Source organism: Macrotis lagotis, chromosome 5 (genome assembly GCF_037893015.1).
Source record: "Macrotis lagotis isolate mMagLag1 chromosome 5, bilby.v1.9.chrom.fasta, whole genome shotgun sequence".
NCBI classification, from domain to species: Eukaryota; Metazoa; Chordata; class Mammalia; order Peramelemorphia; family Peramelidae; genus Macrotis; species Macrotis lagotis.
The window spans coordinates 240,307,191-240,334,473 of NC_133662.1; the positions used below are offsets into that span (position 1 = coordinate 240,307,191).

A 27,283-nucleotide genomic window follows, 5' to 3' on the forward strand; every position below is an offset into this window, starting at 1 on the left:
GGCAATGACTCATCTGGTCACAGAAACTCTTCAGAGCTATCTACCAAAATACAGATGGAAGGTGATCTGCATTGGAGATGGGGTAACCATCTCCTTATCATCTTCAACTCCATTTGCTCTTGTCAGTTGTCTCCAAGGGATTCACCCAATGAAAAAGGCCCATCCCGACAGCCCCATGTGACCTGGCAGTGTAGGAGAGGTGAACAGATTCATATGGAGTTTCACCTTTTTTTTGAAGAGCAAGAATCACATGGTGTTTCACCTTTGTCTAGCCCACTGCCAGTAAAGAATAAATAAATATTGGCTGTGTTGAACTGAGTAGTAAGAGATTAGTCTATGAGCACAATTATGTTGATGGTTAATGTGAAGGTCATAGGATCATAGAGCTAGGAGTGAGTATAGAGGTCATCTTGTCTATCATCATTTTATAAATGAGGAAACTGAGGCCCAGCATTGAAATGACTTGCCCTAAAGAATTGGAAATTGAATGAATGTCCATCAATTGGGGGAATGGCTGAACAAAGTGTGGTATGGGTACGTTGTTCTATTACAAACCAGGAGGTATGGGAATTCAGAGAAGCCTGGAAGGATTTGCATGAACTGATGCTAAGTGAGATGAGCAGAACCAGAACATTGTGGACCCTAACAGCAACATGGGGATGATGATCAGTCTCAATGGACTTGCTCATTTCATCAGGGACAATTTTAGGGTATCTGTAATTGAGAATACCATGTGTATTCAGAGAAAGAATTGTGGAGTTAGAACAAAGAACAAAGACTATTACCTTCACTTTTTTTTTTGTTTGTTTTTACAAGGCAGTGGGGTTAAGTGGCTTGCCCAAGGCCACACAGCTAGGCAATCACTAAGTGTCTGAGACTGGATTTGAACCCAGGTACTCCTGACTCCAGGGCTGGTGCTTTATCCATTGGGCCACCTAGCCACCCCCTACCTTCACTTTTTTAAAAAAAAAGTTATCTTATTATGTAATTTTGCTATCTCTTGTGTTTTTATTTTTCCCTTAAGGATATGATTTCTCTCTCATCATATTCAATTTTGATCAGTGTATAGAGCATGGAACAATGTACTATCAGAATGCCTTCTGTGGGAAGTGGGAGAGGGAAGCAAGACTGGGGGGGAAATTGAAAATTCAAAAAGCAATAATTAAAAAAAGAAAAAAGAAATACTTCACAAAAGTATTAAGAAACTGAGGCAGAATTTGACCCTAAGTCACAGAGCTCTTTCTCCTGCACCAAGTAGGGAATAACCAGCTCTGTTTAGTGGAGTGGACAATGAAGCCAGTGGTACTATGGTTAGAGTGTTAGCTTTGGAATAAGGAAGACCTGATTTTCAATCCTGCCTTACCTCTGTCAACCTGTTTCTTTTTCTGTAAAAAAGTTGGAGTAAATTCAACCTGTAAATTCCCTTCTGGCTCCAAATCTACCATGCAGTGAATCCCAAAGCCTCTTCAGCTGCCCATGGATAGCCTGGGCATGACCTCCTGGATACACCTCCTGGTAGGTGTGTTGGATATCCAGTCCCTCTCCTAGATTGGTCACTCCCTTTCTTTGATGGACAAGCTAGAAGGAGCTTCTCAGATCCTGCCTTCTGAAAGTGGAATGTATAAAAAAATTCCTTTTCCAAGTTGCCTCTAGTCAGACCCCCCCCCCCATGTACAACTACATAATCAGTGAACTTAGAGAAATATTAATAAATGTGTGTTATGCTAATTCTGTTTGACTCTTTTTTGTTTTCAGGTTTTTTTCCAGGCAATGGGGTTAAGTGGCTTGCCCAAGGCCACACAGCTAGGTAATTATTAAGTGTCTGAGGCCAGATTTGAACTCAGGTACTCCTGACTCCAAGGCCAGTGTTCTATCCACTGCACCACCTAGCCACCCCATGTTTGGCTCTTTCTTAAGGTCAAACCCTGGAGGTTAACAGTTGTCCTTTGTTAGGATAAACTCTGATTGTTAACATATATTTTAATCTAATTATTCTTTTAAAGGCCAAAACTCTCTCTCTTTTTTTTTTTTTTTAGGTTTTTGTAAGGCAAACAGGACCGGATTTGAACCCAGGTACTCCTGACTCCAGGGCCGGTGCTTTATGCACTACACCACCTAGCCGCCCCTCAAAACTCATTTTAACAGCTGGTAAATAGCTCTAGGAAAGCTTTTTAATCATTCCTAAAGACCTGGAAATCCACACTCCCAGAGTTCTAAGGAGAGGAAGATGAAGACCCAGGCTCTGTCTCCTGATCCATTTAACTACTACTTGTGATTGTTCATACAATGATATCTAATTTTTTCTTTTCATTGAATAAATTTTAAACTACATCAGATTTTATTATATTAACAACCCCAGCTGCCCCTGTCCTTCAATTCTTTAAAAACATGATTCTAGGGGGCGGCTAGGTGGTGCAGTGGATTAAGCACTGACACAGGAGTCAGGAGGACCTGAGTTCAAATGTGACCTCAGTCACTTAATAATTGCCTAGCTGTGTGACTTTGGGCAAGTCACTTAACCCCATTGCCTTAAATAAAGTAAAATAATTGAAGGGCACAGTAAATTTCAGTCAGAAGTTAATGAATACAAATTCATAGACCCCTGAAATCTAACCTATGATCCTTTAAGGTGTGTGGATCCCAAGTTACAAACTTCTGACATACTCCAACCTCTTTATTTTTCAGATGAGGCAGTTGAGGCACAGAGAAGTGACCACTTCAAGGGTCTGATTTTCATGTGGTCTGTGGGCTTGGAAAGGGGGGGGGGGTATCACATCTTTGTTTTCATTAACTTTGGATTTCCTTTATAATCTTAATTTTATTTTGTTTATTTAGAAACATTATTTTGAAAAAAGGATGAGTCCCATGTAGTCCAACCTCCTCATTTAATAAAGGAGGAAATCAAAGGAGGTCAGAGTGGGATGGGAACTAAACCAAAGTCTTAGGGGGCTAGATTGGAACCTAGACTAAAACCAGATTGTCTTCCAATACCCTGCCTTCAAGAAGAGAGAGACAGACAGAGACAGAGACACAGAGAGAGACAGAAAGAGAGAGAGAGAGGGAGGGGGGAGAGAGAGAGATAGAGAGAGAGGCAGACAGGCAGAGAGACAGAGACACAGAGAGAGACAGAGAGAGGGAGATTAAGACTGATTTTGTTTGTATTCTCGAGGGAGAGATAGAGAGGGAAAGGGGAGAGAAAGAAAAAGAAGGGGAGTGAAAATCAGACACACAAAGATCCAGAGAGAGAGAGAGAGAGAGAGAGAGAGAGAGAGAGAGAATGGAAAGCAGAGGATGAAGATTTGAGTCCTGTCTGTGACTGTTACTTGAAATTGCTGAGGAGGTAGTGACCCACAGTGGCAGAGATCCATTCCCTATACAGATATAAATCTGTATATACACAGATAATTGATTTCTTTTGCTAACTGCTAGTCTCCAAGTGGTTGGAGCACTTTGGAGACTTAATTCATTGATCCAGTAGCTTTGTTAAGTACCTATTTTGTTGGATATTGGACCATAAAGAAAACCCAGAAACAAAACCCAAGCAGTACCTGCCTGCAGAGTTTGTGCTTAGCTAGTCGCTGGGGCTGGAGGAGGAGACTGCAGAACTTCCCCAGGTCCTGGAGTCTCTGCTCCCTCTCTTTGCCAGTCTGGACCCTCCCCCTGGGGCTTCCTCTCCCCAGATCTCTTCCAGACGCTCAACCAAGGCCAAGGCCGCACAGTATCCTGGGCTGTGTGTCTCCTTGCTTGTCTTTTTGTTCCCAATCCCAGTCTCTTAGTAACCCGCCTGGTATATTTTTCCCTAGGGCAAAAAAATGGAATCCAAAGATCTGTGAGTGGAGGGGCTGGATAGGGGTTGGAGTAGGGTTGGGGTTGGATGGGGGATGAAGAGGGGAGTAAGGATAGGGTGGGGGGACAGCTGATGGTCTTAGACTTTCTGTGGACTAGGGGAAGTTGCTCTTGAGAGGAATGCTTCTCTCAATGTAGTTGCTTCAAAAAATGGGGCACCTGAGCCCCTGGGAAGCTTCGAGATGAGGCGCTCACTCATCTGAGGAATCCCAGGTTCCTAAGGATGGAGAGGGCCTCAATTATCCAAGCACTAAGCAGGTAAAATGAGGCCCCCTCATTGGCCCAGTTACCTGAGCTAGCAGGGGTTCTTTCTCTCAACCTCATTCCAAGACAGATGTGGAGAAAGCCCCAACCCCCACCAAAATGTCCCCAGTCCGGAGTCTGAGTCCACCCAGACAGCAGTAGTGGCCAGGAATGCCTAGATCCCTTTAAACAAAGACCCAGACAGTGCTGGCCCAGGCGGCTGGGCTGCCCAAAGCCAGGGGATCACCTAGAGATCTAGGCAGAGAAAGCATTGTGCTGACCAGTCAGAGGTGGTCGAGTTATATAAAGACATGAGCCGGGCTAGGCGGGTACCAGATGGAACCCCAGGCTGTCCAGAGGGAGCTCGGTGAGTGAAGCTAGCTGGGCCCCTTCGACCATTACTATCCCCCAGCTCTCGGGAGTGGAAGAGACTTGCTAATTGGGATGAGGGGTGGTCACCCAAAAAAGATCCTCTGGGGTCCCTGAAGAAGGGAGTCAGGGTCAGGTTTGGACAGCTGGCCAAATACACCCTGCAGGGGAAAATGGAAATAGGGGGCAAAAGCAGGTGGGTAAGAGTGACTGTTGGTAGAGGCCTTAATGCATCGATGATAGGTCGATCTGTTTTTTGTTTCCACAAGCCTCATAGAATCTTAGAACAGGAAGGAACCTCAAGGGGCATGCAAGAAACAGAGACCTAGAGGCAGCAGGCCATAGTGAGTCCTGGGATCAGGAGGATTGGAGTTCCTATCCCAGCTTAGACCTTGGGCAAATCACTTAACCTGTCTGCCTCAGTTTCCTCATCTGTTAAAATGGGAACAATTAGCAGCCCCTACTTTAATGGGTTGTTTTTGAGGATCAAATGAGGCAATCTGTGTGAAGCATTTTTTGAAAACCTTGAAATGTTATATAAGCTTTAGATCCAGTTAGTAATAGCCCACTTATTGTAAGCCAGGCATTTTACAATGATTATTTCAAGTGAACCTCACAACAAACCAGAGAGGCAGCTGCTATTATTGTCTGTTTTACAGGTGAGGAAACTGAGGCAGGCGGCGGTTAAGTGACTTGCCCAGGATCCTACAGCTAGTAGATTTTAACTTGGGCCAGCTGCTCTATCCACCGATCCAGCCACTAATATTCTTTAATGGACTTGACTAAGGAGCCCCTGCCCCCCAAATACAACCTGGGTCCTTGAATCTACTGCCTGGAAGAGGAGGTGATAGGCCACACCTCCTAGGGTGGCTAATTAAAGCTTTAAATCACAGCAGATGAGGGTCGTATAGGCTTAGTGGAGAGAGAGCAACTCTGGAGCACTCATTCCAGTAGTCCTTTCTGACCCCCCCCTAATTGCCTCAGTCAATCAGCTTTGGGCTATGGAATACAGCAGCTCCCTTTGGATGCACCTGGTCATCTCTGTCCCCAAGATAGAAAGGTTCTTTCCCTCCCTCGGTTCAGCCAAGCCAAAACTGGGAAAAATTTCAATAGAAATTCTACTAGGAAATTTCCCCCAAAGGGGAAAATACCTAAAAAATATTCATCTCATGAACTGAGTCCTGGTTATAACTCCAGTGTGACTTGGCTGAAACAACTTACAGGTCAGTCAACAAGCCTAAGCTCTGAGGATGCAAAGAGAGGTCAAAACAATTCCTGCGCCCCAAAAGTTAGTCTAATGGAGGAGACAGCCTGCAAACCACATAGTAGACAAAGTAGTCGGAAGGTAATTTCAGAGGGAGGGCCCTGGCCATGAGAGGGACCAAGAAAGGCCTCCTGTAAAAGGAAGAAAGCCAGGAAGCAGAGGTGAGGAGGGGGTCTTCCAAGGATGCAGTCAAGGCAAAGACATAGAGGTGGGAGATGAACATGGCTTGCAAGGAACTGGATCAGCAAATGAGTGGAGGCTGGCTCAGTCAGTCCAGTTCCTACTTCTGAATTAATTTATTTACCCCCTAGGAGGGAGTAAAGTGGGAGTGCTGTACTTTGAGTCAAAAAAGGTCTGGGTTCAGATTTCACTTCTGATACCTACTAGCTGTGTGACCTTGGTCAGGTCCCTTAACATTTGTGAGCTTCCCCTGTAAAAGGTAAAGGGCAGAGGCTAGATCAGATGCCCTCCAAGCTCTCTTCTGGGCTAGTTCTATGATATCATGGTACTGGACTGACAACAGTTTGGTAGAAATTGGGGGATTTGAAATCTGAGGACCCAGGATCAAATCCAAGCTCTGTCACGCCATTTGTATGACCTTGGGCAGGTCCACTTCTCTGGGCTTCGATTCTAAAATGATGGGGTTAGGCTAAAAGAGCTCTGAAGTCCATTCCAGAGCTTCATCCTAAGGCCTGGGTTCAAATCCTAGCTTTGCTACTGCCTACTTGTGTGACCTTGGACAAGTCACATGAAAATGACCTTAACCAACTCCCTGAGTTGAGAAGGGAGAGAGTAAGGCTTGGGAGTCAATGACAAGCCAAGACTAGTACAGGGCTTCTACCCACAACCATGGACAATGCCGGAATTGGAGTCAGGAGAAACTAGGATTTAAATCCTAGCTTTAACAATTATTAGCTGCTCGGTTTCAATCAAGTCATTAAGTTTTCTGAGGCCTCATCATCCTCATCTGTAAAATAAGGAATTTGTACCAGATGACTGTGAAGTTCCTTCCAGTTCTAAATATCATGAATTTACATTATTCTCCTCCTTGGGCTTCAGTTTCCTCTTCGGTAAAGCCAGGAGCTTGCATTGGATGGTCTCTGAGTTTCCTCCCCATTGCAGAACCCACCTTCAAGTCCATCAACAGGAGCTACGGGATCTACCATCTAAATACTAGGCCTGTATTAGTACCCCCAAACCTCAGTTTTCTCATGTCTGAAATGAAGTTTGGGAGTTAGACTCAATGGTCTCTGGTTTCCCTTTCAGTTCTAAATCTATAAAACAATTCATATTTAGATCCCTACACATGCACTCTTTTTTGGGGGGGAGAAGCAATTGGGGTTAAATGACTTGTGTCTGAGCCTATTTCTTTTTTGTTGCTGTTTTTGGTGAGGCAACTGGGGATAAGTGACTTGCCCAGGGACACACAGCTAGTAAGTGTCAAATATCTGAGGGTGGATTTGAACTCAGGTCCTCTCAACTCCAGAGCTAATAGTCTATTCAGTAAACCAATTCCCTACCCCTGGAACCTATTTCTTTCAAGGAAATTTGGAAATGACTCATTGGGGAAGTAAAGTTGATTAATAAGTACCTAGCCCACCAACCAGCTTCTCCTAATTTAGAAAACTAAACCCTGTCCACTTTCCTTGAATTTTGAGGTCTCAAGGACCCTCCTCACTATTCATCTAAGAAGGCCCTTCCTCAAAATGCAGATTAATAGAGTTGTAAAACATTTCCATTATCAAAGAAAAAATGATTATTTCCATGAAGAAGTTCCTCTCAAGAGAAGGGTTGGTTATAGACAATGTAGAACAATGTAGACAATGTCCACAACATCTAAGGTTCATAAAGAAGCATCCCAGCTCATCCACTCTAACCTTCTCATTTAACAGATGGGGAAACTGAGACCCAAGAAGATGGGGTGACTTAGCCAAAGTAGCATAGCTAGACTCATAGCTCTACAGTGGGCAGGGGACCCCCATTTCGTCCATCCCCTTCCTTAATTACTAAGGTCCAAGGATGTAAAATGACCAAGATCACACAGGTATTAAGTGTTTAGTCAGGATTAAATCCAGGACCTCTGACCAAAGAACCAGGACTCTTAGAACACAATTTACATTTGCTGCCTCATTTGAGTCTTCACAACAACCTTGTGAGATAGATACTCATACTACAGATGGGAAAACTTAGACTTTGTTATGTTAGAGATAGGATTTGAACCCAGGTTCCTCCTGACCCTCTTATTGTCCCTGAGGTGGACAGGGCTCTAGGTCTCATACCAACCAACCCTCAGTCCCTTCATCCATAAATTGACTGGACTGGATTGGTCTCCAAGATCACCATCTTGCATTTCTGGATTCTAACAGTTTCCATGAAGACTGAGGATGTAATTGTAAGAAGTCAGTCCATTGGCTCACAGCAGTTTTGCCCCTTTTGGAGGGCATGTGGGAGTGGAGAAGCGGAGGCACACTTGAACTGATGAAGGGGGCTCTGGGCTTCCAAGACAGTCAGGACCCCAAAAGTGACATTCTCTTTCTCTTGCAGAAACTGTGCCGGCAGCTCAGATGGCTCAGACAAACCCTCTGCCTGGGCCTCTAGGGCCATGGAAGGTACCAGGGGAAAGACCTGATGGGAGGTGGGGTCTCAGAGGCGAGGCAGAATACGGGGCAGGGTCCAGAGCTAATTGCAAGGCTGTTGCAGCTGATCAACCTCAGAGCCCAGCCATGTATTTGAATACCCTAGGCAGGGTTTTAATGCTGAGGGTGGGCCCAGGGTGGGGCCCAGTGTGTCATTCACCAGAAACTTCCCCAAAACCCGGAGCAGTTGGTTTATAAAATAAATACTTCCATGGTAAGGAGAGTAGAATTTCTTAGCATTCAAAAAAAAGGAGGTATTTTAGAAAGTTGTTTTTAAAAAAAGTCTTTCCTTAGGTTCCTCACCTTCTCCAATTAGCTAATTAGCAGGGCCTGCCCCAAGGTCGGCCATGGTCATACATGGGGTGAGACCCCAAGAGAAAGGAGAGAAATTTTCTACTGATTTGAAAAGAGAATTCTACAGGCTGTGTGTGTGGGGGGTGGGGGGGGTGTCACACTGATGAGCTATTTTTGAAAAGAAAATACACCCAAAGCCCACATAAAACTTTTAGACAAACCAGGTTAGGGAGAGCTGGATTAATTGAGCTAAATGAGCTTCTGGGTCATTTCCTCTCCAAACTGTGCCAGCTGCCTTCAGTTCAATAATAGCATTTGTGTTCATAGAATCAGAGATCTGGAGGTAGGAGTCTTGAAGGCCAACCCCTTTGTTTTACAGATTAGGAGGCTGACTTACACAGGTCATATGGTTAATAAGTATCTGTGGAAGCTTTTGAATCCAGATCTCCCTGCTTCCTAAGTTCATAGCTCTATCCACTATAACTGTTGGTTTTCAGTTGTGTCTGACTCTTTGTGACCCCTTTGGGGTTTCCATAGCAGATACACTGGAGAGGTTTGCCATTTCCTTCTCTAGCTCATTTGACAGATGAGGAAACTGAGGCAAACAGGATGAAGTGACTTGCCCAGGGTCACACAGTTAGTAAGTATCTGAGACTTGATTTGAACTCAGGTCTTTCCAGATCCAGACCCAGCTTTCTACCCACTGTGCCCATCTACTAGATTATGCCACCTGAGAAACTGGACAAGACAAATGACTGAAACTCAAGATCACCCAGGCTATCCCAGACAAAGCCTGTGTTTCTTCACTGAAAGGCAATATGATAGAGTAAGAGAAAATCTCCAGTGTCAAGAGACCTGGGTTTGAATTCTGCCTTGCTACTTATTAACTCTGTGACCTTGGCTAAGTCACCTGTAAGTTGGATCTGGAGCCATAGAAATAGGAAGAGACTCTGATCTCTCTTCCCCAGGAGTCTCCCTCCATTCGGGGTTCTCTGTTCCAATGCCTCCATTTCAGGCCTTGCAATGCTATCTGTTGGGGAAGAGTCCCCACTTCTATCAAGGTCTGTCTGGGAAACAGGTTACACAACCCTCCTATACACCAGATTTGATGATTTGATTGACTTGACTAGATTTGAATGACTTCAGGACATCACCTCTAGTTAAAAATAAAGGAATCTAAAACTTCCTGAATTATTTATTTCTGTATTTGCTACCCCAAGATAAGAGTTTCTCACCTGCCTTGTTTCCCACTTGTCAAATGTCTTTCTTCCCATCCTCGATTCATTCTGTTGCAGGTCACCATCTATGACCAGGAGAACTTCCAAGGCAAGAGGATGGAGTTCACCGGCCCCTGCCCCAATGTCTATGAGTGCAACTTTGACAATGTCCGATCTCTGAAGGTAGAATGTGGCGCGTGAGTATCTGGCGGCCCAGTAACCCTTCCAGGTGTCTGGATGCACCTAGAGTCAGAACCAACCGGAACTGCACTCCCCAAGACAAATTCAATTGGATGGGGCCAGGGAAGGGCCAATTTTCTTTCTTCCTTGTTTCCTTCCTTCTTTGTAGTGGATAAAGTTTTAGACTTGAAGTCAGGAAGGCCTTTGTTCAAGGCCGAGTCACTTCACCTCCCTGGGCCTCAGTTTCCTCATCTGTAAAATGAAGGGGCTGGACTTCTAGTTCTAAATCTATGATCCATCACATATATTATCTTCTAGGTATATTCCTATTTTACAGGTAAGGAAATTAAGACGGAAAGAATTAAGTGCCTTGGCCAGGGTCCCTCTGTCATTGAGACAGAATTTGAACTTAGATCTTTCCTGACTTCAAGTCCATTGTGCTCTATCCACACTGCGCGACCTTGCTAATTATCTATGGTGACCACCACAGCGAGAAGCACTCACTCTCTGGGAAGAAGGTCCCATTTGTCCCATTGCAATGTAGCTGCCCTGAGCCAAAGCCCCACTTGTCCAGTCCTAGTCATGTCTTCGGATGTTTTCAAGGAGAAGAAAGTGTGAGCTCCAAAGAGAAAGGCGAGCTTATCCTTCTATGTGTTTATGGGGAAGGGCAGGGTCCCTACAGTTCCTACCGACGACCCAATGATTCTAAAACACCAGCTTCAAGCAACAACCATCCTTTGATGCTTCGCTAGGGTCTGGAGATGACCCTGAGAAACAATACAAACAACTAGCATCGCTATGACCCTTGGGTTTAAGTGGTAGCGACTCATCACCAGGTCGGCTGTTGAGGAGATCTTTCTGTTTTTGACCAAATCACCAAATTGGGTCCGTGATCCATTTTGTTAAGGCAAAAAAACCCCCCAATGATGGAATTCTACATTTCATCCCCAGAACCCTGAGCTAGCGAAAGTTGGGAGAAGGCTTACTGGATCGACTTGATGCCAGTATATCACATCAAGGAGGATTGGAATAACCAGCTCACTCCCCACCCCCATCTCTCACCCCCATGCGGTAGGCACTCTCCCCCCTTCTCAGGGCTTAAGCGGCCCTAGTTCTCTTTTCAAGTCATTCCTAATTTTGTGCAGGAGAGAGTTGGCAAAGCCAGTCCCTGCGCTCTCCCAGACTGGATGATAATAACAAAATTAATAATTAGCATTTTAAGGTCGGCAAAGTACTATACATGTGCCTATGCTCATCTGATCTTCACAACAACCTTGGAAGGTAGGTGCTATTTTTATATTTATTTTTATAGAGTTGACACCCAAATCCCACAGTTTGTTAAGTGTCTGTGGAAGGATTTGAATTCAGGTCTTCCTGATTCTAAATCTCATAACCTATTCGCAATATCACAGTGCAGAAGTAGAACCTTTCTTCCCTGAAAGTGTTCTCATTAATCCAACTTTTTTGGGGGGAGGGGGTACCATTCATGCCCTGGTTCCTAGAGCCCTACTCCAACAGGACAGAGAGTGGCTTACCACAGGTGTGTGGGTCAGTGGCTGCTGCTGTTGAGCTTGGCAGCCACTTGGACCACCCATTCTTGCCCAGGTCAGAGAGGGAGTTGGAGGGCTTCCCTAGGCACAGCAGCCAGAGGAGCTGCAGCCTCCGTGCGTCAGAACCATCCATGTTCAAATCCCAGTCTTCCAGGGCCCCCTTGTGGATGGTCAATCTTTCTGGCCTGACAAAACTAACCCATTTATCCTATCCTGTCTCCTATATCACAGGTGGATAAAAATCACAGGTCACCTTGTCATCATACTTGGGAGCAAAGGAAAGGTTGTGGCCTGGCTCTGATGGATGCCCAGATAAGGAAAGCAAGATGGGGTAGAGAGGGAAAGGAAACAACTGAGTGGGAGGTCAATTAATAACAATAATAATAATAAACATTTCTATAACAATCCCTAGGCCAGGCATTGCTAAGGTAGAGGCTATTATACCCATTTTACAGAGGAGGAAACTGAGGCAGAATCATGACTTGCTCGAGTTAGTCAAGTATTAGGGTTCAAATTGGAATTCAACTCTCCCTGACTCTAGACCCCATTCTCTATTCCTGTTTCACCTAATTGAACCTGGAACCTGGGAGGCTGGGCCCTTTTGAGTGGAGAAAAGTTATTACTCTTATTTTACTCTAGGACTCTAGATTTGGGTGAACCAAGGAAATAGGAACCTGATAACACCTAAAATTTCACTTAGCTCTTCAGAGATCCCTCTATTTTGTAAATTTAAGGAAAAGGAAGCTAGCAAAAGGGTAGGTTAAAGACAAAGCTGCCAGATTGTGGAATTAGAGTTCCAAGCATGGAATTTGAGAAGGGGGAAAAAAACTAAGGTAGGTTCTCAAGTTAGAGTATTCTTAGGATCCTGGATGAACTATTAGATAGATATAGGGTGGGATGGCTAGGTGGTGTAGTGGGGCGGCTCGGTGGTGCAGTGGATAGAGCATTAGCCTTGAAGTCAGGAGGACCTGAGTTCAAATCAGACCTCAGACACTTCATAATTACCTAGCTGTGTGGCCTTGGCCAAGTCTCTTAACTCCATTGCCTTGAAAAAAAATCTAAAAAAAAAAAAGATATAGGGGATTGAAAGAGTCCTCAATTTGGTGTCAAAGGAGGTGTTTGATTTCTAGCTCTATAACCTACTATAGGGTAGCATCCTAGTGTAGAGCTGGGCCTGGAATCAGGAAGACACGTTGTCCTGAGTTCAAATGTGATCTCAGACACTTAACTAGCTGTGTGACCCTGGACCCTTTGCTTCAGTTTCCTCATCTGCAAAAAGAGCTGAAGAAGGAAATGGTAAACCACCCCAGTATTTTTTGCCAAAAGAAAAAAAAACCCAAAAAACCTAAAAACGGGTTCATAAAGAGCTGGATACAACTGAAACAAAACTTCTAGCCATGGGACCTTGGGTAAGTCTAATAACCTTTCAAGACCTCAAATTTTCCTCAAGATTTCTTCCATCTTTAAAAAAAAAATGAAACTGGACACAATGACTTCTAAGATCTCTCACAGATCTAAAAGTAGCATGGGTTTTAAGCAGGGGAAGACCAGTTTTCCAACTCTCAATCTCTTTTCTGAAGGAATGCTTGAACAGTTACCCAGAACAAAAAATAAACTCAAAATCCCACCTATCACCCTCCCCATTTGGTTCAGGGCCATCAAGGTAAAGTCGTTCCTTGGATGAAATCATGTAAACTGTAAATAGCCATTCATATGTGAATTATTGGGAAGACCCCCTCAGGGGAGGTGGTGTATTTAAGTTCCCATCTGACCCCTTTCTCTCTCAGATGGATTGGCTATGAACATACAAGTTTCTGTGGACAGCAGTTTGTCCTCGAGAGAGGAGAGTACCCACGTTGGGAAGCCTGGAGTGGGAGCAATGCCTACCATGTTGAACGCCTCATGTCCTTTCGCCCAATCTGCTCTGCGGTGAGTAGCTTCAAGAGTGTGGCACAAGTGTGAATGAGGGACAGTGGTATCACTGTTTCCCTTAGGATTTTTTTGCACAGAGATTGTCAGAGGAAATGGAAATCTTTCCTTCAGGAAAACTTAAGGCTATCAATTTGCCCTTGCTCTGCTGGTTATTTTGTCCCGGGTAAGTTGAAAGCCTCAAAGGGGTTGGGGGGTACCCTAAGTGTGAATGACACCCAGATTATTTTTACCTTAAATGTTTAAGAGCAGATGGCTGGCAGCTGAAACTACCATGTGGTAGGCAAAGAGGATGTTTCTCAGACAAATTATTCCCTTTCGCTATATTTGGGTGGTGTTTTATTTGTTGCAAAAACAGGACAAGTGATTGAAGTCAGGATATGCCTCATCTGTCTGCCCGAGGCTGTTCTGACCCCTAACACCCCCACCTCACTATCAGAGAATGAGAGTTGCTCCCCCCCACAACAGTACAGGCTGTTTTTTTCTAAAGGTGTGGATTCTATTACTGGGAATGGATAAGGAAGGTAAGATGATCATCCAATAGAAGGGTTTCCTTCCTTTGAAAGGATGCTCATTTTTAAGATTTTTCAAGGCAATGGGGTTAAGTGGCTTGCCCAAGGCCACACGGCTAGGTAATTACTAAGTGTCTTGAGGTCGGATTTGAACCCAGGCACTCCTGACTCCAAGGCCGGTGGTTATCCACTGCTCCACCTAGCCACCCCCAAGGATGCTCATTTTGAATATACTCTGATTCATTTGAGAGGCAGTGCAGAATAATGAATAGTAGACCAGGCTTGGCATCAGAAAAAACAAGATTCAAATCCTGCTTCTGATAGCACTAGCTGTGGCCTGTAGCAGTTCTCAATTTCTCAGGACCTCACACCATTCTCTACCAATCTGGAGGATGATTGTTTTTTTCCACACTAGGAGTTCCATACACTAATGGGATCAGAGGTCTAGGTCATCAAAAAAAATGTACATTTAAGGATCCATGAAGCCCTCTTCCCAATCCTAAATTATTTTAATCAAATATAGTAGGTTTATATTTAGACTGGTTTAAAAGATGTTTTTTTTTACAAAGAGTAAAACAAAAGTAGTTTTGGAGCAACTTCCAGGTTCTCTTGTTCTTGGGTTTATAGAACCATAAGGAATCTAAGATCATGATCTTCGAGAAAGAAAACTTTCTTGGCCGCCAATGGGAGATCTGCGATGACTACCCCTCCTTGCAGGCCATGGGCTGGTGTAACAATGAAGTTGGTTCTATGAAGATACAATGTGGAGCGTAAGTAGGAAGTGGGATCCAGGCATCAGGAGACACGTCACCCATGAATGAATTCATTTCTTTACTGAGTTTAATCATTCATATTAGAAAATTTTATCTGTATACAGAGTCCTGGACCATAAGGCAGAGAACCTGGGTTCAAATCCTGTCCTGACTCTTAGAGCTTTGTGTGACCTTGGGCCTGTTTACTAAATTGGCAAAATGAGGTTGAAAGAGATGATCTGAGGCTCGTTTGCAACTTACGTTCTATGAGCGTGGCCACCAAAAAGTCTTCATGGGGCTACATTATATTTATTCCCCATTTTAGCACTAATGACTTCATAATAGGACATAGATCACCCTCGTGGATCCATTTTTAATTTATTAGTAGGGGTTTGGGGGTTGGTACTAGGTTGTCAGCACTGGTGTAGTTCCTAATACATGTCCAAGCTAAAGTATAAAAAAAGTACTTTTCTGTACCACAGGCTGGATACAAAGCATTCTGGGGTGAGAATAGGGTCCCCCACATCCAAGAGTTGTTTCACAAATCAAAAATTAACTACATCTCACAAATTGGGTTCTAATAGGATTTTTCATTCATTCTCCAAGAGTTAGATCTGACATTCATTCCATTTCAGTAACAAGGTGATTGGGGGGGGCGGCTTTTCTAGATGGGTCTGCTACCAATATCCTGGATACCGTGGGTACCAGTACATCCTGGAGTGTGACCACCACGGAGGAGACTATAAACACTGGAGAGAATGGGGCTCTCACGCCCAGACTTCCCAGATCCAGTCAATCCGCCGCATCCAGCAGTAGATATCCTAAGAGAGAAGCCCCCAGCAATCGAAAACCCTTCTATTACTTGATTTGAAAAGAATAATGGGTTTCTTTATACTGCTCATAAGCTATCACTTTTGACTGTGACCAACAGCTAAAAATTCTCAATAAATGTCATTAAAAAAAATTAAAGACCAAAGTTGCAGGGTTTGAGAGTTGTAAAGAACCACCCAGGGTCCATATCTCTGAAGTCACTAAGTGCTGTGTTCAAGGCACTGGAAAAGGAGGAATGGAAATGGATTTTATTTGAAAGGACAGCTGTGACAACAGGATCAAGTTTTGGTCATCCAGGCCTTTGCACTGACTTCCAGATGGCTGGGTTTTAACCTGGTAATGCCCAAGCAGTACTGATACCTTGACTGCTTCCTAAACATTTTGCAAAGCCAAGTTTCAAATGCCACCAAAAGGACATTTATGTTGTAGCAACATGTTGAAGGATATACATATGAAAGGAATAAGGGTATAAAAATAGAAAACTCTCGCTGAAGAAAATACCCTTGAATAAGCAGGCAGATTGTCTTGGCAGGATTAAATATCAAAAAAAAAAATCTGACTAGGTTAAGACTCAAGCTCCACAGGTTGTGAGCTCCATTTGCGGAATCAAGGAAGTGAAGAATTCTACAAGAGATTCACCCCGTGTACCCAGTTCCCTGCTGTGACCAACTTTGCAGGCTGCTCAGGAAAATGAAAGTTCCCCACACACCCACTTTTGGCTTCCCCAGCACCAGATTCTGACAGGTGGTGGGCATTCATCTAATATATATATATATTCCTCACCTAGCACTCTTCCTATCCTAAGAGAGGAATGCCAAGCTTTTTTTCTGAATGAGTTACACTCTGCCCAGGGGATGTCAAGGGCACATAATAATCCAAGTAGCAGAAGTTTATCCTCCTCACTACTCTGAATGTCCCAGGGAATGGTCTAAAGTTCAGTAGTTATTCTTTCACCTGGATTAACAGGGAGGGGAGATGATAGAGCCTATCTATGCTTGCTCAATCCAGGCCTTCAAAAACTTTATCCTTTCACCTTGAAAATCCCTACCAGTTAAGTCAATAACTATCATCACTCAGAGTGCTCTCAGAAAGAGCAAACGGAAAAAGGGTCAAATGGAATACACAAACACTTCATAAACTTTAAAACTTTTATTCAACAATTTACATTACTTTGATCTACAAATTTTCTGGGTTTTTTTTCCGATAAAATAAGTAAATCTAGGTACGGTTGCAGAGCTGTCGTTGGGTCAGCAGAGAAAAAAAAAATTCACGCAGCTTTTTAAAAACACAACAAAGAAAGTTTATGACACAAGACCCTCCTTGGGTTCGATGATGTCAGCTACGGCTACAGCAAATACCTAAGCATTTAGCTAAAAGGTTCATCTCTGGTCACTGCTCTTGGGGATGGACCATGAATGCCTGGTGCTTGAAACCTTTATGAAACTACTTGGGAAGCAAGGAGAGAGAAGGGAGGAGGGAAAACCTTCCTATTTATGCTGTTGGGTCCCCCCACCCTTTCCTCAAGTTAACAGGTCACTTAGCTCCTAAACAAACAAGTGGCCAAGACGTATCTCCTCGCCCCACCCCAACCCTGCAATATTCTAAGGTAACTAGACACAAAGGAGAACCACAGAATAGGCTGCGTCCACCTAGGACAGTCTGCTGCACTCTCGAGGGAGCTTCTAACCTTTCAGACCATGCAATGAGCGGATCTTTTGAGTTTGTAGATGATGGCATAAACTAAACTGCCATGAATACTGACAATACAGAAAAGAGGTGGGGGGGGGGTATCTGCCTGTGTTTTTAGAGTCAACACACATTAAGGACCTCCAGGTGGGTGCCAAAACCACTGAAGGTGCATAAGCACACATGTGATGACTGAAAAATAGCCCTCTTCTATACACTGGAAAAGCTGTAACATTAGCTAGGGATTTCTGTTGGATCTAAGAGCACAGGAGGAAAAACTGTGAAGTGATCTCTTTACCATAATGGTTAGCCTTTCCTAAACAAAGGCCCTAAGCTACCTTACCCCCCCACCCCCCAAAAACAGAGAAATCTTTAAAGAATGGCTTAACTAAACCAGTTCAGGACATTTACACATTTTTAAGCAAACACACAAAAAGTAAAGCTATTTATTTAGTGCATGCATTTGCAGCAACTTAACTGGCCCCATATTCCTACACTAAGTAGCAAGGGTGATCGTCAGGGGACAGACTTCCCTCGACAGTTTTGTGCTTCCTCTGCAAACACCCAAAGGACATTTTGGGTGAGTGTAGCAGCTAAACTAATCTCAAAGTCCACTTCCTCTATTTGAAAACTTGACCAAAACTATGTTAAAACTATGTGTGAAAATAACTCAATCCTACCTTTAAACCCACATCCACTTAAGACATGAAACTGGTCAAAGCTGCAGTGGAGCGCCCTTTCACACCAACTTAGTCCACATCCCTTCCTTTGATCCAAGAAATAGTGGTGAAATTCTGGGAGTGGGGGTAGTTGAGTTTGCCAGTCTCCCCAACAACACGACATCATTTCATGTATCTAAGCCAAGCTCTCCTTTCCAAACTGGGTCTACTACTACAAGTGCTCCTTCTTCCCATTTCCTGGTCAACCAAAACTGTGGTCACAAAGCTAAGAGGAGCAGAGGAGTGGAGGAGGAGGGGACGGATGATGTCACTTCTGGGAATGAGACACAAAACTTTCAAAACATGTGCATAGCTTTATTCAGCTGCTCAGAACTAACCTTTTCACGGAGCTTCGGCAAAACTCAAGTGTGCAAAATGCGTTTCTAAGAAGTAATGCGAGCAAAGCATTCACATTCACACTGGTGAACAAGTAGAGGTGAACAAGTAGAGGCGAACAAGTCACACTAAGGAAAGCAAGTCTGGAGACATGAGGGGAACAGGAACAAACGAAAATTGCACAGTTCATTATTTCCAGACAATGGTTGCAGACAAGCATTTTTCTTTATTTTTTTTTTATTTAATAAGCAAGGTGCTGTGTTTTAACAAAAACTTTTAAATCGGAGAGGGAGCTGATAGCACTCTAGCAGCTCCCACAGAATTCCAGAGCAAAGTTGGCTCCATCCCTCCCAGGGTTTTGCAAACCATTTGAGGACCCCTTTGGTTAAAGGGGCAGGGAGAACATCAAAAAGGAACACAAGAAATGCTGTCACATGACTTGAGGAAGGTGCTAAAAGCCAGCAGGTAGCAGGAAGAGGGAAGGACTGGAAGAGAGGACTCCTGTGACTCTCCTCACAACCTACAGAACAGCCACTAACACATTAAGAGTAAAATACAAATTGCCCCAGTTCGAAAGCAGTTCCAGTTTGTGACAGGACCGATAACCACAGAGACCAAAGGGTGAGCTCATCATTCAGCATGAAATGGCAAGAACATGGACCTCAGAAACTACTAAAAGATCTAATTTTTCCTTAAAAAAATACACATGCAAGGCACATTGATATAAAAATATAAAACTCTGGCTAAAGAAAATGTACGGAATAAGCAGGCAGATTTTTATCTCTATTTACAATACCATGGGCAATATTTAAATTTTCTTCTCAAAAAAAAAAAATCTGTCTAGGTAAGGCTAGGCTACACATTCCTCTTATCCCCATTTAAGGGTTAATGGAAGTGATTTCTTACCCTTTTTGGTGTTTTCTTCCCTGTTTTTTCTTCAACAGTTTCCTTTAAGATCCCTTATTCGCTTAAAAATTTCCCTTCCCTCTTGCCAAGTCCCACTTAATCTGTTTATACCTGGGTTTACCTTTGGTCCAAGTCAACAGATAGAGTGGAAGAGTCAGTCTAGACTCTAAACAAACAAAAGAGCTCCTGAAGCATGCTTCCCAGAACCCCTTCATGAGCCAATAGTTTTCTCCTAAAGGAATGAATCTCCCTGCAGTCTCCATTAAAGAATTTATATGTGCTCACTCTTTTCCAAACTCATTATGGAATGATGCAGTATTGGGGAAACTGTCTTTGCAATATAATACCCTCTCTCCAAAGACTACCACAGAAAATTATAGCTTCACCTGGTAATCTAAACATTACCCCCAACCCCCTCAAAAAAAGGGACAATTCCTCTTAAAGACAGACTATGAGGTTATTTATCTAATTAGCTAACAGCAGCACTTAAACAATGATTTCCCATCTACATATTCATCACATTAAGGAAAGTCATCATCTAGGGTGACAAGAGTTCAAGGTTCATTTCCAGGAAGTAACACATCCTTTTTGACCTTAAAGTTATTTCCCCCCTTCTGCCTCTGTCTCCTGACAAAGGAGGAAAAGGGGGCAAAGCTACAGGGATAAATAAAAAGGACTCATTTTCTGATAGTGAAAAGGGAACCTTATGTTTTTTTAAGGCCAAAAAGCTTTCTAGTAAGAGGCTCATCCAGTTATTGTCTTCATGGGTATCTTGGTAAGCTATCTCCTCTGATATGCTCCCACCTCTAACAGTCTCCTATTCACACTTAAGAGTTAGTGGCTGTGCTGCAGATAGGGGATCTAAGCAACCTAGGAAGAATCATGGGCATATTGTTCATGGAAAAAGTGCATCACATTCTTGATTTTCAGTTACTCATAGCAGCAGCAGGAGCTTTAACCCAAGACAACATGAACACAGTTGTAAGTCCATTCTTAAATGCAGCAACACAATGAAATGTCTTCAAGATCAAGAGAGGTTCCTCAATAAAGAATAAACAACACACTTAGACTTTTAACAGAAGGTCAAATTAAAGAGGCATAATTCTTATTTACACATTAAAATAAACCATTTGTTAAAATACTTAATCTTTACAACACCTAGCAAAAAAAAAAAAATAAAAGACATAAGAATAAAGCAGAAATTCCTAAAAGCAGGATCCACTTTTGGAATCCTTATTTTAGCACCTGAGGAAAGACTGTCATGGAAAGCCAACAGTTTCAGCGGCAAACTATAAATTTTACATCAGTTTAAGGTTGGTGTGTTTGCCCTGTACAATTTTCATACCAAAGAGATGCAAATGGGACTGACTTTTTTTTTTACAAGTTTCTATTGTTATTAATAAGGCTGTAGAAAAGGGATACATACTATGATGTTACAAAATGGCTTTAGAACTCGGAACAGAAACAAAGCTTTAGGATGAAGTGTAAAAGAGGAAATATAGATCCAACAATCCCAGAACACTCAGGGACTGACTTCCCCCAAGAATTTCCAGCACCTATTAGCCAAATGCTCCTAGGATTACAGAAGAATTACTTCATTACCAGACTCACTGCAAGTTGGCAAGTGCCAACAACCCACCAAACCTATCTATGCTGCCTCGAATTCAGCTCTTGTCCTAGGGAAGGACATTAAGACTGCAACAAGCTACCTGAATGACAGTGATAAAATTGTTGTGCAAACTGATTTCAAAGCTCAGTTAACAAGATGCACGAGCAGGATCACTCATTTTGTTCATTTTACCTTCAGTCCAAGTTCACACTTCTCACAATTTACACGGGCTAATCTGCTCGTGGACAATGCATGGAAAGGACTTTCCACACCTGAAAACAATCCTGGTGCTTCTACACACTGTGTTTAATAATCTTGGCATCAAGGATTAGGGCACTAATGTGGTTTTCCTAGGCAATAGAGAAGTTGTTTATACTTCTAGCCCTGCTTCCTACTTTTTCCCTTTGAAAAAACTCCTAAAAGGCCAAGATGCAAAATACCATTCCCCAAGTTAAATGGAAAAAACCTTAACTGCACAAAGGAGAGATGAAAGACACTCCTCCAGTGGCATTTTCAACTTGACATGATACCCTGCCCTCCCCAGGACATCATCCTGCAACAGGCTTTGTGTAACCAGGCTTTTCTGCCATGTATAAGGGATTCGAGGTTTCTACTGCTCTCTTCAAAGCTGTTTCAGTCAAGGTATATGTGTGCTGTGTGTGGTCTGAGGAGATGGACAAATGGTCAAGCCAGAGCTTCTCCAACATGGGGTTGGGGTGGGGGGGGGGTTAATTAGTCCAGAGACTTCTCTCCAAGTTCCTGCTGCAGGGGTTATTCGGTGTGTGAGATTGTTCTAATTTCACACCAAAAATCTTTTCTGAATTTTTCTAAGTTCACAGCAATTAAAAGGAGAGAAGCTACTGGATAATTTCATGTGGGATAGCAGCAGCAGCAACCACAGCTGCACCAGAGCCTGCCTTGGCCGTCTGTGGGAATGAACTTCATTGAGGTTAGTTGTGTCTGCCACTCCACACAAACTTTTTTTTTTAGTGGCAGCTCTTATAAGATTCTAAGTGAATAGTGACAGCTAAGCCCCCAAAGCTCTAAAACAGAAGAAATAATAGCTTTGAGGCCAACTATTTCACAGAACAACAATATCCACAAGTTGGTTGCCTCGCCTGGCCTTCCTTCCTTGAAAATAAGGAGCAAATGGATGTTACCAAACATCTCCCTCCTATGAAACCTGTCGCTAGGAGAGGTGGGAAGCGAAGCTGTCTATGTGATTAACTCAGCAGGGCTGGGTGGAAGAAGGAGCAGACAAAGATAAATACACCCTGTCTTTAAGGGGAAAGGGGGAAGAAATTTACTCAAGACAACTTACTGGAAAAGTGGTCTGTGACATAGGGAGTCTAAGATCAAGATAGATTTTTAAAGAATTCTTCACCCTTAATTAGTATTTTCATAGCTATTAAAAAAATAGGTCATGAGCTCATTCTTAGTGCCATATTTCAAATACTACCTCATTTTTTAAAAAAGATTAAAACCACCTGACTTTTTACTCTGTATAATGAAAACAAATGGCACAAAATAAATACAAGTTTGTTCTCTGAATACTAATGCTTCACACAATCCTTTACTTCCAAGTCTTCACTTTCATTTCCCTCCCCCTCACATGCGGGACACCACACACGCACACAAACACACTAGTTTCAGTCTTTAGAATGTAGGGATAGTGTAATCCCTCAGACTGTATTTGGTTTTATGCTACAGTACTAATACTCTGAGTAGAAGAAAAATTCATTATATCCAACAGTAACATATTATCATTATTTAAATGTGCTAAATTAATCACAGCTGAGTTTTTAAAGTTTACACAAAATAATCAGAAAACAGATTAACTCTTAAGATTTTTTTTTTTTAATAAGTGCTCTGGAAGGAATTGTGTGAGGACCTAAGGAGAAACTTTTCAGACAAGTGGAGAGTTAAGTGTTACAAAACTAGCACAAAGGAGGTTTATCCCAATGTCCTGCTTGTCCCTCAGCAAAAACGTCCATTAATCCAATGCCCAGAAATACTGACTTAATGTGGTAGGGGCACTAGGATTCCCAGAAAGATCAAAGTTTCTACCTTTAGAAAACTAACCATACAATCCAGCTAAACTCCAATGGAAGTGGGGGAAAAGTGAAATATTGGGTCTAGAAGTACACCTCTCCACCACCTGTGCAGAGAAGGAAGGCAGGCCCCTCCTTGCTTCGTGCCCCTTCCCCAAGGGTGAGGGGGCCCTGGGAGGAAGCAAGGAAGACAGGGGCCAACAGTTCGCTTATTATCTTTTGACAATTTATTTGAAAGTCCTTAGGCTGAGTAGTGTTTCCTTAATACTCATTAAGTTTTGCTTCTACATATGGAAGGTCAGATTGGGTGATTTTGTTTCTTAAATAAAAATGTGTATATAGAGAAAATTTTTATTCAACTCCTAAACCTCGCTAACCCCAGAAAAGCTACTGGATGATGGGGATGGGATATCATGAGCCAAAAGACTTGAAAATTGAAGGTAAGCAAAATAGATTTGGGAGAGGGGAAAAAAAAAAAGGACTCTGGCCCTAAGGCTGGCAAGTGGTTACACAAGGCAACTGAACACACAGCAGAACTTTAAAACCAGTAAAACAAACTGGAGCCTTTCTTTTTTAAAGCAACCTTATAATGTTTTGACTTTTAAAAAAACTTTTAAAATTTTTTATTAAAAAAAAAAACACAAACACAGACTTCTTCCACCTCAGTATTATGCTGCATTTTCCAGTTTGTTCAATGCTTTAAAGCTCAAGGATGCCTCAGCTCGGAATTGTACAAGAGCCTGAAGCATCCTAGCTTTTGGCAAGCAGGCAGGAGACTCAACAGAATTAAAATAGGAACACAGGCAGACTAGATGCAGGGCACATCTGTAAACATATTATACATTTGAAAATTACAACATTTGTAAAGGTGATACAGTTTACAGGTGAAATGAAACTATTCTGGAACTGGCCAACCACAAGTTTCTGAACCTGGACTGATACAATAAGTTATTTTTTTAATATATATAATATATATATATATATTATGTATAAAAAGCTTGTTTACATAAAATGGAGTTGGCAATCCATGCTTATACTTTTAAAATCTAAGCAGGGCAGAAACCAGCAGACTTTTAAGATATTTAGTTTTGCTATCCTATGTTGAATCCAACAGCTTCTTTCAGGAACTACCTTAATAAAAGCCTTAAATAATTAACAAAACCAGACAACCCATCAATGCTACAATCTCAAAACGTTGGACACACCTAAACAAAAGGGGTTCAGCAAAACAAGTTACTTTATCCCCTAATGCCCCATAGGATCCAATCTAATCTGAGTAGAAGATACCTTTCCACCTAAATGCCCAGCTATTTAGCCTGTATTTTAAGTGTGGGTGCTTTTTTTTTTTAATTTTTAAAATTCTAGTACCTGTGATGGTGCAACAGGTCAAAGAATTTCTTTTGCCACTTACATCTGGTTGATCTTATATTGGACCCTTGATTTTGCACCCCTCCCCCACCCTCCCCCCAAATTAGGCAAAGACAAAAAAAAAAAAAAGCAAAAACTGTTTTATCGTGCTACACACAAGCTGCAGTGCCCAGGATGGCTGTGATGGGGAGCCAGGGCTGATGCTCTCTCTGCCATAAAGGTCTTCCCAGATTTTCACATTCCATTCTTTAAAAATTTTGCTCTAATAATAATAAAGTATATTTAATAGAGAGATAATTAGAAGCAAATAGTCAGAAGTACACAGATTGCAGGAAAATAGAAAAGGGACAGGGTTTATTTCTTCCTCACTGGCTAGAAACAAAAATGGAAACATTTTCGTTCTCATAGGCTTTTTTTTTCCCTTTTTCTTTTTTTAAATGACTTAAGGAAAAAAATTAAGGGGTAAGGAGTTTGCAGAAAAGTAACATTAACATGTTTTTTAAAATTTTTGGATGAAAAACAAGGAAAACCCCCAGCACATTTAGTGTTAGACAGAGCTAGTCTGGAGCACCTACAATTGAAAAGCGGGGTATATTTTTGCTCCCACTTACAGTTAGATAAAAATGTGGGAATGGTTCTTTTCGAAGGTTAAATGACACAACCACCTGCTTGTTCTCAAATTTGTCTTAAATTGACACTCCTATGAATTCTTCAGTCATCAAAGTCCAATGTGTCACTGAAGCCAAGTCAACTGTGCACCACCCAGGATTCCAGAATTGTAGGGCTTCCACCCCCCCCACAGATGACAATTTCCCCAGCACCCTCCAGGCTGTTTCACTCCGGGCAAGCCATGCAAATCGTTTTCTGGAAAAGGCAACCCCACAAACTTCAAGGCATTTCTATCCAGCATTCTCGTAGGGTTCAAAAGTAAAGCAAAAAGACTGAGGGAGTGGGGGAAATGTTGAATCATTCTGGGCTCCCTGTGATTAGTGTAGCACTAGTCACAGAACAAGAAACCGAGACCTTGAAAAGCAGAATTGCCTCTCCAGAGGGTCATTTGTTGCCCAAGTTGATGACAGCAGGAACTTTGGAACCACGCTTGTGTATGGAGTCTGTATTCATTAATCACTTGCATTCACTCTTTAAAACAAAACAAAAACTAACAAAAAGGAAAAAAAATCTACTCAGTACCGGAGATTAAATAACCATGTGTAGTCTCTTGAAATAAATTTTCTGATTCCTTAAGAAGTCTAATTACTTTCAGTTGCCTCTTTTTTTTAAATAACTATATATATATATGTATATATTATCCTGTGATTCTACTTATGGTTCCTCTGCTGCATTGAAGATCTAGAAGGAGCATCAAAGCCTCGTGTCCCCTGTGAGCCGCTCTGATACTGCAGAAAGGTGACAGACAGGCAGCCTGTCTGTCTGTCTGTCTGTCCTGCTGCCTTCATTGATCTGGACTATCCATGGCTTCATCGTAAGTGATTATCCTTTGGGGATCTGTGGGAAGGGAAAAAAAGGTGAAATGACACTTCAACATGACTCCCCTAAGAAACACCCCACCCACTTAACTTGCTGAAAATTCTCTCACATCTAACTATCACAAAATCCACTTGCTTCTTTGCATGTCACTGATTTCCTCTGCATTCCAAAGCAATTCTCAATATTAGAGTCAAGAATCCATATAGAACAGTGCAAATTAAGTTTAATTTGATTACTTTGTGTACACTCACAAGGGAATTCTATACAAAATATACATATACACACATGTATCTCTCTCAAAGTTAAGTTTAGCAGAACTTTTAGTTCTTTTTAATCATATGTAGATTCTGTTATCTCTTAATCTATGACAATATAATCCTAAGAGAATATTGTCTCTTGGGTGTTTGCGTATGCTTGTCCATCCTTCAGGCAATTTTGTTCTAGAGAAAGGATCCAATTTTTTAAACTAGATTGAAAAGTTCTCAATTTTCTTATCTCTTTTGAATTAATATTTTAAAAATTATCAGTGGGGAACTAGGTGACCCAGTGGATAGAGCACTGGCCCTGGAGTCAGGAGGAACTGAGTTCAACTCTGCCCTCAGACACTTAATAACTACCTAGCTGTGTGGCCCTTGGACAAGTCACTTAATCTCAACTGCCTTAAATTAAAAAAAAGAAACTGAGCTTCAAAAAATAAGCATAAGACATGATCATCACAGAAGCCTAGTTAATGATAACAAAAGCAAAAATGAACCTTAAGAAGCCACATTCATTCCTGAACCAATATTTGGGCTGAGTCTAAGGACACATGAGAAGAAAATCAGAGGTGTTATTTGTGAATATGCTTGATTTGTAACAAGCCTTTTCCAATTAAACCACTATCCCCTGACCACCTGACAGAGTTAACTCAATTGCAAAGAAAACAAGTATCCACTTAATAAAAACAGAAAATGTCTTCTCTCTAAAGAAAATAAAAATCCATACAGTAGCTTAATATCCATCTTAATTTTTTGTGTCACAAAATTGAGAATAAATGAACACAGAGGGAACTCCTAACCTCAGTTGGTTTGGTATCATCTAATAGAGGAAAGAGGGAAGAAAAAAGAATATTTGGGGAAAAAATGAAAATAATTACAGATTTTATAAAAAAAAAAGTTTTTCTATTAATCTGGCTTGTACTAGTCTGCATTATTTTACTTAATTTATACAAGATGAAAGTAATTGGTCTCTAGAAGTATCACACTCTATCTGGGGTACTTCCTAACTGGAGAGACCACTGAGGAGGGAGAGCCCTGGTAGACTCTCTCATTAGCTTTAAATACAAGGAAATTTTCAAAAAAGCTAAATGTTATCTGGGAAAGGTCTAGTCCTGCTATAAAGTATGGGACAGGAAGAGAAATAAGGATAAGAGTAAAGCCAGGGAAGGGGAGGCTTTTTACAATATTAGTTACTTGTGGGGACTCTGGGGTAGCAGTATCAAGGATATTGTTTCAGTTC

The 27,283-nt window shown here is 42.1% G+C and overlaps 2 protein-coding genes across 2 annotated transcripts in view; one reads left to right on the top strand and one right to left on the bottom strand.

The window, feature by feature from the left end:
* Positions 1 to 4,425: 4,425 nt before the first annotated feature.
* On the top strand, positions 4,426 to 15,638 carry CRYBA1 (crystallin beta A1). The gene is made up of 6 exons (XM_074190102.1): positions 4,426 to 4,456; positions 8,267 to 8,331; positions 9,948 to 10,066; positions 13,387 to 13,528; positions 14,668 to 14,810; positions 15,461 to 15,638. Exons 1-6 carry the CDS (start codon positions 4,426 to 4,428, stop codon positions 15,606 to 15,608), a joined length of 648 nt encoding a protein of 215 aa, XP_074046203.1. The 3' UTR covers positions 15,609 to 15,638.
* NUFIP2 (nuclear FMR1 interacting protein 2) overlaps positions 14,359 to 27,283 on the bottom strand; it is a 30,046-nt gene continuing 17,121 nt past the window's right edge. The window contains exon 4 of the mRNA XM_074189104.1: positions 14,359 to 25,804. Within this exon, the coding sequence (XP_074045205.1) occupies positions 25,752 to 25,804 (53 nt within the window). The 3' untranslated portion in view covers positions 14,359 to 25,751. The remainder of the gene's footprint in view (positions 25,805 to 27,283) is intronic.